This window comes from Protopterus annectens, chromosome 2.part0, assembly GCF_019279795.1.
Source record: "Protopterus annectens isolate FY-2018-M chromosome 2.part0, PAN1.0, whole genome shotgun sequence".
NCBI classification, from domain to species: domain Eukaryota; kingdom Metazoa; phylum Chordata; order Ceratodontiformes; family Protopteridae; genus Protopterus; species Protopterus annectens.
In genome coordinates, this window is record NC_056728.1 from 628,941,486 (window position 1) to 628,955,698 (window position 14,213).

At 36.5% G+C, this 14,213-nt stretch overlaps 1 protein-coding gene across 1 annotated transcript in view; it reads left to right on the top strand.

Moving 5' to 3' along the window:
• LOC122793174 (stimulated by retinoic acid gene 6 protein-like) overlaps window positions 1–14,213 on the top strand; it is a 953,191-nt gene that overhangs the window by 731,146 nt on the left and 207,832 nt on the right. The window contains exon 12 of the mRNA XM_044060994.1: window positions 2,986–3,067. Coding sequence (XP_043916929.1) covers window positions 2,986–3,067 — 82 coding nt within the window. The remainder of the gene's footprint in view (window positions 1–2,985; window positions 3,068–14,213) is intronic.

Consider the following 14,213-nt stretch of genomic DNA (forward strand, 5'->3'; position numbering starts at 1 on the left):
GTTTGGAGTCAGATCTGGAATCAACAACTCTTACCGTGTGGGTTCTGTCCATGAGCCAGATGGCCACCCATCTCATGACATAAGGATTTATGTTAAGGCTGGTGATTTTATCAATGAATCCTGTATGAGGAATAGTGTAAAAGGCTTTAGCAAGGTCCATGTAGGCTGTGTGAACCACCTTGCCCTCGTTTATGGCCTTAGTAACTGTTTCAAAGAAGTCTATCAGTTTTAGGAGACATGACCTACCTTTCACAAATCCGAATTGGGTAGCATCCAGAGTTTGGAGGTTACATATGTCTTTGTTTATAAGTTCCATGGTGATACTTTCCATGGCCTTGCAAACCAGGCTTGTCAGGCTAATAGGTCTATAGTTCACAGGATCTGTGGTGGTTCCTCCTTTGTGGACTGGGATAACCATTGCTGTGCGCCATTCTGTGGACATATAGCCTGTGGTGAGGCTGTGGTTGAACATGAATTTTAGGTGGGGGGCTAGTTCATTTTGAAGTTCATGTAAGACGCAGCCTGGTATGTTGTCTGGTCCCATGAATGCTGTGTTTTTGGCTTTAGAGAGTGCCGTTTTTACCTGTGTGTTTGTGATTGCTGGGGCTCTACAACCATCTTGTATAGTTATAGGCCCTTTGGGGGGTAAGGGGGGAGTAAAGTTTGCACTGAATCTATCTGCCAACATGTTGGCAATATCAGTTGGCTCTGTATATTTTGTGCCATTCTGTTGTAGCTCGGTGCAGATCTGTGTGTTGCCATAGAGATTCTTGACATAGCTAAAGAATGCCTTGTGGATGTATTTGGAAGCCATGTCAATTTTTCTTTCAAAGTTAGCTTTAGAGGATTTTATGAGAGACCTTAGTTTCTTACTGAGGCTTGTCAGTGAGTTCCTCCATACCTGGGTTTTTACTGTCTTGTGCAACAGTTTCTTCCTTCTGTTGTAAAGTTTGTTAATGGCAGGGGACCACCAGATCAGCTTCCTTTTTTTGGAGGATAGCATCTTGATTTTATTGGGATAGCATGATCTATGCCCTCATGTAGGTGCTTGTAGAGTGCATTTGTGTAGGATTCAGCAGTCGTGACTGTTTTGACTGTGTTATCCATCTGCAGGGGAGTTGCAAAGTTAGTCACCTCATTCTTGAGAAGTGTGAAGTTTGCTCTGGAAAAGTTTTTTACGATGGTTTCTTTGTGTGGGGGTGGGATCGGGGTGTGGATATCTAGGGTGATTAGTTTATGGTCTGGTATGACAAGCGAGGAGTTGATCTCGGGCGTTGAGCACCAGTCACCCATGTTGGTAATGACCATATCCAAAATATTGTTGCCCCTGGTGGGGACGTTAACAAGTCGAAGGGCGTTAGAGTTTATGAACTCCAGGAATCGAGCAAGGGCATTTTCCAGAGGCTCTCTTCTACGAATGGTACTGAGTATGTCCCTCATAATATGGGGGAAAGAAGGGCTAGCCAGTTAGTGAAGAGTGCAATGGTTAGCAGGCAGAGGCGCAAAATGATAAAGAGAAAAAAAGTGAATTGCTGAGTAGTAAGAGTTCCATATAATATCATGAGAACTCATGAAATTCAAAAGTAACATAATAATTAAAAGGAAGAGGTCAAGTAAGTATATGCATTATTTTCAGTGTACTGTATGGAGGTATGAATGAAGCCATCAGGATATTTTCCTTCAAAGGTATGCACTCTTTCACAGAGAAATACATAGCATGTAATGGGTTATTTGGATAAAATATCACCATAGGTAAGGTAAAAGGATTTTGATTTTAGTTTTTTATGACATTTGGCTGCTGAATGGAGCTGGACTGTTATGGGTTAATAGTGCTTCATAATACTGTCTAGTAAATGGTCTCTGTTGTCCATTGTTTTATACAGTATTACTGACCTGATGTTTGTGTAGTTTCAGCTTTTAGTATTATCTAAGGCTGTTTTCTATGACAGCATTTCACAATAGGCATATGCCTGAGACATGATGATCCCAGATGGAAGCATAAGCCTGTAGGCTTCATAAAGTAGTGTATTTTCATTCTCCAATACTCACCTAATTAATGTCAGTTCATGAAGTGATATTAACTACCTAACAGTCTCACAGCCTTTGCACACAACATATTGTATAAGCAGAGTACTACATCTTAGGATGAGTATTGGACTAGACTGCTACTCATTCTCTTGACACACAGCATGCATCCCATGTCTAGTCTTGTCAATCTCACCTTCCAGAGAGGTAATCTAGGACAGGATACACCCCATGGTGGACTGATGGTAGCATGCTTCCAAGGGATGGGGATATTATCAAAGAAGCTGTCATTCAAAATCATAGAATGATGGCATAGACATGCTGTTTAGTTACCTGTAAGATGACAATGTGCGTATACCTCCTATAAATTACATCAACACCACTTGAGGATGTGCGCATTAGCTGAACTGCAAAAGATCTTAAGAAGGAAATTGTTGGCTGACCCCCTACACCCATCCTACCCATACCTTTCAGCTGTCCAGATTTTTTGAGAATTTCTAGATTTTTTGCCTCTTATTTTTGGTCTGTTTCTCATAAAATATGTGGTTTCTGGAAAATCTTCAAGTTTTGACATCTCTAAATAATGGCATGCATTTGGGTTTCAGACTTTATATCCTACAAATAATGCATGCTATTGCAAAACCTGTTATTTTATAAACTTTTTAAGATTAGAAGAATATTTAAACTTTGTTTCTGATTTTGTGCCCCCCCCATTAGTTTTGGCTTTGTCCAGATTTCTTGCTCTTAGAAGTTGAGAGGTGTGACAGGATCACAACGTAAATTACTATGTATGAAGGTGGAGGTAGCTGCTTACCTACCACTGCTGCTGCTGCAGAAGAAGAAGATGCAACAATATGAAACTCATTCTCATCTTCAGTTCCCAAGAAGAAGCCTGAGCAATAGATATATTTTAGCTAAAATATGAGTCTAATGGGATATCTCATTTCATTTTGCACCTAGAAAACACATCAAGAGGTTATGGGTTGGAGAAAGAAGTTTTTTGGCTGTAAAATTTCAGACACCCAAGTCTTCTGAAAGTGTGGTAAGTTTATGTTTTATGTCATTTGGTACTTAATGTGGGTTTATTTTGATGAAACAAGGTCAAATTTAATACCATGAAAATCCAAAGCCATTACTTTATCTATCAGCAGTCATTGCATTTTCCCCTGGATTTAGATATTTATTAAGACATTGTACAGTGTACAGCATATTCATATATCATTAGGACATATAAAACAACAAAAACGTTGGTAAGTGGTTCTTAACTTCTTGAAAAGAAATACTAAGACTACAGTTTGATTGTGAGAAATGTGTTATAGTAACACAAAGAGCAATTTCTAGAACTGACCAAATGAATTTGTATTACCATAGCAAAAAAGCAAATGCTTATAATTCATTTTTAGGGAGAGTTAACAGTATCCTGAATCAATGTTCAATAAATCCTGAGTCTGCTTAGCTGACATGCTGAAAAGCCATACATATGCAGTAAAACAGCGTATATACTCCATGAAAAGTGGAGTTGATTGTTTTTACTTTTTCAGAAGCACAGCCATCTTGAAAACAGAGCATATATGTGTAGAAAGGCAGCTCCCCATACAAGGGTAACAGATTTATTTCAGTGTGCTTGCCTTGTCAGATTTCTGCATCATACAAAACATGCTTAGACTGTTATGCAGATATGTACTACCTGCTGTGCAGCAGAGAAGGATATAAAGATAATGAGATGGTGGCAGAGAGACAAAAAATATGAGAGAGAGAGAGAGAGAGAGATGGGAACCTGATTCTAAGTCCAGTGCAGAAAACTGGCAGGTATTCTGTCCCTTGGGTACTCCTTTGAGAAATACAGCTGAAAATCTTAGTAAAAAGCAGCACTGATAACTAATTCATTTTCTCTATCTATCTATCTATCTATCTATCTATCTATCTATCTATCTATCTATCTATCTATCTTTTGTTGACCAGGTTAATCCCACTAGGCTGGTGGCCTCTTTTCTTGAAAGCCCTGAGGGGGTATTTATACTACTAGGGGAAGTCTGGCCAGGTCATCAGGGAACTTCATATACAATTGGTTACATACTCACAGAAGTGCTAGCTATGAGTACATGCATACATCCCTTTCCTACTGCAGTGGCAAATGTGAGGACAGCGTGCAAGATGGTGGATTCAGCAAAGGGAATGTTGGTGAATGCCATCTCAAAGAATGATGTTATAGAAGGCATAGACGATTCAAAATTATTGTTTCAGAAGCAACTTATTGGTAAAACAGAGCAGTCAAGCAGAGAGGAGTTGATAGTTACAATCCTTCAATTAGAAGGGTTGTGGGATGATTTATTGAAAGATTTAATTAATCAAAGTAAGCTAGAGAATGTTGTGTCATGGGGAAAAATATGGACAAAATACAGGAGGAGGACATGGAAACATGGTTAGAAGAAGGTAGTGTACAGACAAAGAGAACATATGTGGAAACTGTGGTGACTACTCAAAGTGGGCAGAAGGAAAAGAAAAAAGAGAACATGCCAAAATGAAAGTTCATTATAAGGATACAAAGTAAACAGAGCCAGGAATTAAACTAATATGAGGTGTGGAACAATTTAATATTCCCCTTGGCCGTGAAAACACAAGAGGTAAAAACTTTTATTTTGCTTAACAAATAAACAGTCTGTGACATTTATTATGAAACTGTACGAGGTATTGAAACATTTCTATATGAGTATGAAAAAAGACAGAATAATAATCCATGGAATGAATATGTAATTAAAGCATTATTTCAACAGACTAAAAAGAAAACACACATGCAATTCAGAACAGAGGTCAAAAGAGAGATTTTAAAAGATCATTAAAAATGTTTACAAATGGAAAAAGAAAACAATCTTACATATTCCAAGTATTATAAATGTTGAAGGCAATAAAGGTGTTGCAAAATATTGGTGGCAACCAAAAACATGTTTGCTTGTGGGAAAGAATGCTATTTAATTAAGTAACTGTAACAACAAGAAATGTGATATATGTGGTAAACCAGGACATGAAGCAAAGAAGTGTGAAGAGACAGAAACAGATGGAATTTATGAGAAAAAAGGGAGAGAGTAAAATTGATGAAGGAAGGGAATTAGACATGGAATTGGAAGCCAGTGATGAAGAAGAAAGTAGTAAGAGGAGATAAACTTCCATTGGTAAAACAATAAAAGATAGAAAAAGAAAATGTAAAGGTTTTAACATAAAAATTAAAGAAGAAAGGGAATGGGGAACACATATAAATTTAAAGAAAGCAATATAGAAGGAAGATGATATCCTTTAAAAATGTAATTAAGGAACAGAGAAAGGAATAATTTAAGGATTCTTTCAGTTAATGTTTACAGTATGGAGAATATAACAAGGAGGATAGGAGTTTTAGAATGGTGCAACAAATGTGATATCGATATTATTATTTTAGAAGATATAAGATTTCTGACATACTAAGAAAGACTGCAAACACAAAAAAATGAGATGAAGAAATAATGTGGGACATGGGGAATAAAAGTGTTCAGGAAGATCAATACTATGCAGAAGAATGGTAAAGATTTTAGATATTATATTAATAAAAATAGGAAGATTAACAACTGTAGATTTAACATGACAAGAAAAGGTTTATAGAATTGGTTATTTATGCTTATGTGATGTTTAAAGAAATGGGGAATTTATTTCAAAAGATGTTATATTATGCTTTTGTAAACATGCATGTTATAAGTATGGGGTATTTTAACTGTGATGTAAGGCAGAAGATAAAATAAAGAGGAAGAGATTTAAAAAGGCTGGAGTAATGAAATGTAGAAAACTTATAATATGGAATAGAAAACCATGGACATATAGAAGGGGTGCTTTAAAAACTGAAATTGATTACTTCATAGTTTCAGAAGGTATATGTATAATGGAAGAAGATACTATTATAACAGGCTTTTCAGACCCTTAGGCAATATGGATGGAAGAAATTATTATAACAAGGTATTCAGACCCTTGGGCAATATGGATGGAAATATGTCATAATAAAAAATACTTACAATACGGAAAAGTATAAAAAGAATAAATACAAAGAAAAGGAAAGGACTGGAAAGGGAAATGAGGTAATTATTCAATTATGGAAGGTTCATATTACTATGAAAGCATTTTACAATAGTTGGTCTGAATGGTGGATCACCTTTAAATGAAAATATAAAGATAGTTATTTTCACTGGCAAAAAAGAAAGAAAGAAAGAAAGAAGGAAAAACAGGAATATGTTGAAACATATGGAGATGTGTTGGGGAATTTAGAGAATAAGAATAAAGAATATTATGAAAGAGAGAAAGAAATATATGTAAAATCTAGATAAAAACTATTATGTAAACAAAGGTATTTTTTACAAAGAAAAAAGGAAGTGATATCATCATACTTAAATAAGATGGTGAAGAAGGATAATAGTGTGAGGACAGTACTGAGAGATAAAGAAGTGGACTTAAAGAAAAATCAAAAATTTATGGAAACTGTCATGAGTTATGGTGAAGAAATAGATATGGTAAGTAAAATATTTTCTCAACAAATTAACAGAGAATTTGAAAAACAGATCACATTATATTAACTAGAAAAGTGTTTAAACAGCTAAATGTTGAATCTGCAGCTGGTCCAGACAGGATTGGATTTGAAATGTATAAATATCTAGAAGAATGGCAGAAAAAGTACTTAGTATGAATGTTTGAATGAATAGTTAAATGAAGGTTTAAATCACACAGAATTGAGTAGTAGAATATTCAAGTTTATATGGAAAAGGAGACATAATAAATTGGAGACCAATAGTGCTAAGCAATACAGACTATAAGATATTTATGATAATAATATAGAAAATATTTCAGAATAAGATGCAACGCATAATGGAGGAAAGTGTACATCTTATGAAAGGAAAAGGATGTCAAGAGTTATTAATGATAGCAAGGGAAATAGTAGATGATGTTGTAAACAGGAAAGAAGATATAAACTCATGGTAGGTAATATGAATAAAGTGATTCAATACAGCATGATAACTATGGGATGTAATGGATATGCATAATATTAGCAATAAAATTAAACAAGTGTTTATAACAGCATGTAATAATAAAATTAATTAAATGTCAGGGAAGTGTACCTCCTAAATTAGAGGGACTACAAACCCAGTTAGCTTTGTAGTTAAGAGCTCTTTAAATCTCCTAGAAAAAACCTCCCATATATTCTAAAATAGACTTTAAAGGTTAAGCAAAGTAAAACAACTTATTCAAAAATAAAATAAAATTATAATAATAATAAAAATAAATCAGACTCAGGATTCTATAGTAAATAAATTGTTTTACTGGCAGATGAGTGCTGCTTAACAAAATAGTATATAAAAAAGAAAATTACATTTTAGTCTGTGGGAATGTGGATGGCATGGGAATCGATCTTTATGAGTCATTGGTTGTGGTAGTAAATCCTTAAGAGTCATTGTTTGTGGTAGTCGTACTTGACCCTGGAAAAGGGAATAAGAAAGGTTTTCCTGTTGTGCCAGAATACTGTGCCCATCCCTGGGGAAGCTGCTGCTGCCATTAATAACATGGTTGGCCCAATTTTTTCTGCCCAAAAAAAAAACTGAAACCCAAGCATGAATCCATTCCTTCTCAATTTTCTTTGGATAGGAGTAGTTTACTGGGTCTGGCTCAGGGTTTAATTCAGGCTATTGATCTTTCTTGTAGTTTTTTTCTTCTGGTAAAAGAAAGAGGAATACCTCTATTTTGAATCTGAACAGGAAGATGCAGAGATGGGTACATGTTTTTTCTTCCTGATTTTTGATTCAGACTGAGAGGAGAGCTGTTTTTGATTCTGCCTGTGGAGGTTTCACTTTCTGTGACTTTTGCTAGAATGTGCCATTGTTTTCAATGGGAGATTTCTCAGTCCCTTACAGTTCTTTCAGAAGGATTTTCCAGAATCTACTCCCATCCATCCTGTTCTGTCTGCTTTATAGGATATGTGTTACTGCCTGTAATTTTCCTGATAGTCAGCCAGCTGCCACTAAAAAGGCAGATAGGAGGTATAAAGTTCCTTAGTTTTAAATTTTGACACGCTATTCCAAACCTGGCCCAACAGCTATTGCTTTAGGTGATCCCCCTGCTGCTAAACACTTAGTTCCAATCCTACTCTTCCTGTTAAAGATGGGAAATTTACTGATATCTATGAGGGAAGTGCATACGTCTGCAACTTTGATTTTCAGAATTTTGAATTGTCAGGCTCATGTGTTAAAGTTTGTTCTGATAAACTGTGAAAGTGTGATAAATGTTTCATCAGCACTTGTTAGGAAAAGTCTACTTTAAATAACTTTGTTTCTTCTATTGTTTACAGAGTGTGTATGACTCAGTTGATACATCTTCCAGAAGAATGACAACTGGTACTGTTTTGAGGAGGTTTGCATGGCTGTTTTCTCAGAACATCCCAGATGATTTATTTATTTATTATTATTTATTGAAATTTGTTTACTATGAAAGTCCTACTGGGTAATAAATACCCAATTTCAGCAGATGTTTGGGTAGAAAAGCTCCTGAGAGTTAAATAACATCAAATAAAATACTAGTACAAACATAATTGAAAAACAAATATGCATACAGTTTGATAGCAAAATATATAGGATACAATAAAGCATGAGGAGACACCAGTGATATAAGCATAAAAAGAAATAAAAATATGATTAAATATGACAATCAGTATATACAAAAATATTACAAGTATAGTCTACTATGCTAGTAAATAAAAATAAAAAGATAAAAAGTTGGTCGAGGGCAGGTTTTGAAAGGTATAGACAGTACGGTAAGAGGTAATGTTAGTAAGAATGTAAACTATTTGTTAATATAGATCATACAGGTCAGCTGCATAGGCATAGCTTTGAGTTAGCAAGAAATTCCTTGAGAGATGACTTAAATACATGGAGGCTAGATGGAGTTCTGACTGAATTTGGGATAGAGTTCCATTGTTTGGATATGCAGTGTGAGCATAAACCTTGCCCTATAGTTTTTTGGTTTATAGGTTTCAAGCAGGTTTTTGTCTTAAGATTGCAGAGGGTGATTTCGGAGATAGTGATGAAGTAGTGAAGAGTCAGAAGGGTAGGCAAAGGGGTCATATAGTATTTTATGGATTAGAGTAAATTGTGTATGAGTTAGTTGATGTGAGAGTTCTAACCAGCTGAGAGCATATAATGCAGAGCAATGATGAGTTTTATGTGGCATGTTAGCTGCAAATCTAACTGTCATATTATAACATTGCTCCAGTTGTGATTTAAGAGAGATCTGGATGTTAGTCAAATGAGGCAAGCCATAGAGAAGAGAGGATAAAAGATAAGTATCAGCTGGGTGATTGTACTAGAAGGGGTAAAGAATGTTTTTGATATGTAAACTTATAGATTTTGATGAGTTACTTTTATACAGTTTTGTATGTGAAGATCAAAGTTTAAGTTGATAATCACACATAACAGTATTCTCAGCACATGAACTTTGTCTTATGATATAAGCTGTCAGTCACAGCAACAAACGGCTCAAATTTCCCACTTTGACAGATATGAAGGGAAGGTGTTTAGAAGGAGGTGATATGAGTTTAAAGACTTCAACTCAGGCATAACAAAAAATGAAAATTGGCTACTTTAGAAAGAAAAAGAAGTAACAGGCACTGAGAATACTATTCTGTGTGATTATCCCTGTTTGTCTTTTAAGTAGTCACTGAAAACCAAGAAATGCTAATTAAACCTGACTGACTAAAAGAAAGTAGGGTATACATGAAAACACAAAAGTCAGTGCATTGACAAGAGCTTAGGGGCTATGATGCAATATTTTAAAGCCAAACACTGCATTGTGGGATACCTAGAGGTAGACTAAAAAATCAAGATGCCAGGCCCCATGTGGGCAGACTCAGGAATTACATTTAAAAAATATAAAAAAAGTATATGGAATCCAAAAGTGGTGTTAAAATGTAGGAAACATCAATACATGATGAAATGAACATGTTTTTTCAGTCTATGGGTGTGGTTCTCCTTCAAGTGACATGAAGCAATGGTAAGTGCTACAGAAAAAGTAATACAAAATGATGCTTCTGAAAATTTTTCTGACTCTTTGAATAGATCTAGATGCTGAAAGTTACAATTAGGATTTGGCATATTTAGGCTCACGGCAGCCTATAATAAAAATGTAATTTGGGATACCATTAGAATGTTGTTCAATTAAGTTAAAAATGTAATTAAGTATTGTGATTACATTATCAATAAAGTTTGTGTAAGATTACAAGAAAATGTTGTTCTAGCATACTTCTAAAAAGGCTGTTATGCAGTTCCAAATATATACAGAAATGAAAGTAAACTTGGGGTGGGTGAATAAAATTAAGGTCCCTGTGATGTATGAGAGTAAACAGCATGTGTTTGACATGTGTATGGCATTGAAGGGCCACTCTTATTTGGAAGGGAGTGGATAAAGAAGATAACTAAACTTGCACCTCATAAAGATGCCATAAAGAAAGAAACACTGCCACAGGACAAACATTATCACAGCTTCTAGCAAAATTCAAAGCAGTACTTACCTTGAAAGTGGGCACAATGAAATACACCAGAGATGAAATTGAGCTGGAAAGTAATGCCATCACACATTTCATAAAGTCAGTGGAATGCCCTGTACATTATGATGTGAGGCAGAGCACCAATGCTGGTGTGTGCAAGAATCTTTTTTTTTATTGAGTGGATTCATTGTAATGCTCCAGTACTAAAAAAAGACAGTGCAATAGACGTTCATATTTGTGGAGGCTTTAAGATCACAATAAATCCAGTACTGCACACTACATGGTGTTAGTACTGCATACTATATAACATCAGTGGTGCACACTACACAGTAGCAGTGCTGCACAGTTCTCAGTACCAATTACACTACATATTACCAGATCTATATACTATGCCAAAGGAGTGTTGCACACTGTACAGAACCAGTGCTACACATTGCACAGTACTAGTGCTGCACACTATGCAGTACCAGTGCTGCATACTGCAGAGTACCAGTACTACACACTATGCAGAAACAGTGCTGTATACCGCACAGTAACATTGTTACACACTAAATAGTAACAGTTCTACATACTATCAAATAACAGTGTTACACACTGTGCTTCCAACTACACAATACCAGTGCTGTCCACTACACTGTACCAGTGCTGCACACAATGTAGTAACACTGGAACACAGTAACAGTGTTAATCAGACAGCACAGTACCAGTGCTACACATTACACAGTAACAATGCCTGACACTACAAAGTAACAGTGATTCACACTACACATTACCAGTGCTGCATACTACACAGTACCAGGGCTGCACATGACACAGTACCTGCATACTGCATAGTACCAGTGCTACAATGACGAAATACCAGGACTACATACTACAGAGTATCAGTGCTGCATACTGCACACTGCCAGTGCTGCACATTACACAGTGCATGCATAGTATCAGTACTGCACATTACACAGTACCAGTACTACACATTACACAGTGCCTTTGCTACACATTATGCAAAACCAGTGCTGCCCACTATACAGTACCAGTGCTATACACTACACAGTAACAGCACTTTACACTACACAATATTATATACAGCATACTAACAGTGCTACACATTGCACAGTACCAGTGCTGCAAACTACATGGTATGAGTGTTTCACATTATACAGTAACAGGGGTACACACTATACAACACCAATCACACTACACTACCAGTGATGCATACTGCACAATAACAGTACCAGTGCAACACACTGCACAATGCCAGTGCTGTACAATATACAGAATCCATGTCATAGACTACACAGTAACAGTGCTACACACTACACAGTAACAATTAGTCAAGCTACAAAGTAACAGTACTTCACACTACACAGTACCAGTGCTACAGTAGCACAGTACCAGTGCTGCACACTACAGAGTATCAGTGCTGCTTACTGGACAGTACCAGTGCTGCACATAACACAGTACCTGCACTCTACACAGTACCAGTGCAACACCCTACACAGTATCATTGCTGCCCACTATACAGTAACAGTGCTATATGCTACACAGTAATATTGTTACATACTGCATACTACCAGTGCTACACATTCCGCAATACCAGTATTGAAAACTACATGGTACAAGTATTTCATACTATACAGTACCAGTGTTACAAACTGCACAGTACCAATCATATTACACGGGTCTATATTATATTCTCAAAAGCCAACAATGTTGAATCTGACATTGTCGGCATGAGAATATTGACTGCTCAGAATCTCAAGTGTGTAAACAGAAATCTCCGTAAGGGGAGATTTCTGTTTACTGCAATGTAGTGTTTTCTCTGAGTTGGCATATTTAAGTAGCAGAGGGTGTGGAGGGGGTGCAGGGGGGGCTAAACCCCCTGCTTAAACCCGTTAGGGTACTCTTTTCTTTTTTTTATTTTGTCTTTTTATAAGGTTGACGTTTGAAGACATCAACCAAATGGTGTCAACTGTATGTTGTTCGATGTTTTCAACTGTTGATCTTATAATATAGACACTATTACACAGTACCAGTGGTGCCCACTACACAGTAGCAGTGCTGCACACTACCTGGTACCACTGCTACACACTACACAATACCAGTGATGCATACTACATAAAACCAGTGCTACTCACTACCCAGTAACAGTGATGCACACTACACTGCACCCGTGCTAACCACTATACACTACACAGTACCACTGCTAGCTGCTACATAGTGCCAGGGATACACACAACACAGTAACAGTGCTACACACTACACAGTAATGTTGTTACATACTGCACAGTATCGATGCTACATATGACACAGTGTCACAGCTACACAATACACAGTACTAGTGCTGCACACTACAGAGTACCAGTGCTACATACTACATAGTATATTTGCTGTATGATACCTAGTACTAGTGCTACAAAATACACAGTGCATTTGCTGTATGATACCTAGTACTATTGCTACACACTACACAGTATATTTTCTGTATGAAAACTAGTACTAGTGCTGCACACTACAGAGTACCAGTGCTACACACTACATAGTACATTTGCTGTATGATATCTAGTAGTAGTGTTACACTTTACACAGTACATTTACTGTATGATACTTAGTACTAGTGCTATGCACTACACAGTGCATTTACTGCATGACACCTAGTACTAGTATGACACACTACACAGGACATTTGCTGTATGATACCTAGTACTAGTGCTGCACACTACAGAGTACATTTGCTGTATGATACCTAGAACTAGTGCTACACACTACACAATACATTTGCTGTATGATACCTAGTACTAGTGCTACACACTACAGTACATTTGCTGTATGATACCTAGTACTAGTGCTGCACACTACAGTAAATTTGCTGTATGATACCTAGTACTAGTGCTACACACTACAGTACATTTGCTGTATGATACCTAGTACTAGTGCTACACACTACAGTACATTTGCTGTATGATACCTAGTACTAGTGCTGCACACTACAGAGTACATTTGCTGTGTGATATCTGGTACTAGTGCTACACACTACACAGTACATTTGCTGTATAGCTAGTACTAGTGCTACACACTACACAGTACATTTGCTATATGATACCTAGTACTAGTGCTGCACAATACACAGAGCCATTTGTTCAGGATCTATTTAATTTGTATATCTTTTCTTAGGGCAGACGCACTTTACATGGACTAACTTGCTACAATCTTACCATCTAATGAAGTAAGTTAAACTTTTGAAGTAATTCTTGGCCATTAACACAAATCAAGGCTATTCAGGTCCAACAGATTTGTAGTTCTAGTGGCAACTTTGCCAGACAAATGGCAAAAGGAAATGAACTAAGTGCTGTAAAGAATTCTGACCATATAGTGCTGCATAGCTGACATATTGGTGACAATTAGGAAGATCATTTGAACAAGTTAAAATGAGTTCTAAGCAGACTAGGGAAGTGTGAATTCATATTTAGTCAACGGTGGTGTGATTTTTTTTAAAGAGAAAATGTATTATGGGTATATTTTTTTCAATGACATGGACTGAAGAAATCATCTGATAAAGTGGAGGCTATGCTAAAGGCACCCATGCTTAAAAAAATGCAGCTGTGGTCCCCACCTTGAACTGGGGAATTACTACCATCTGTTATTAGCT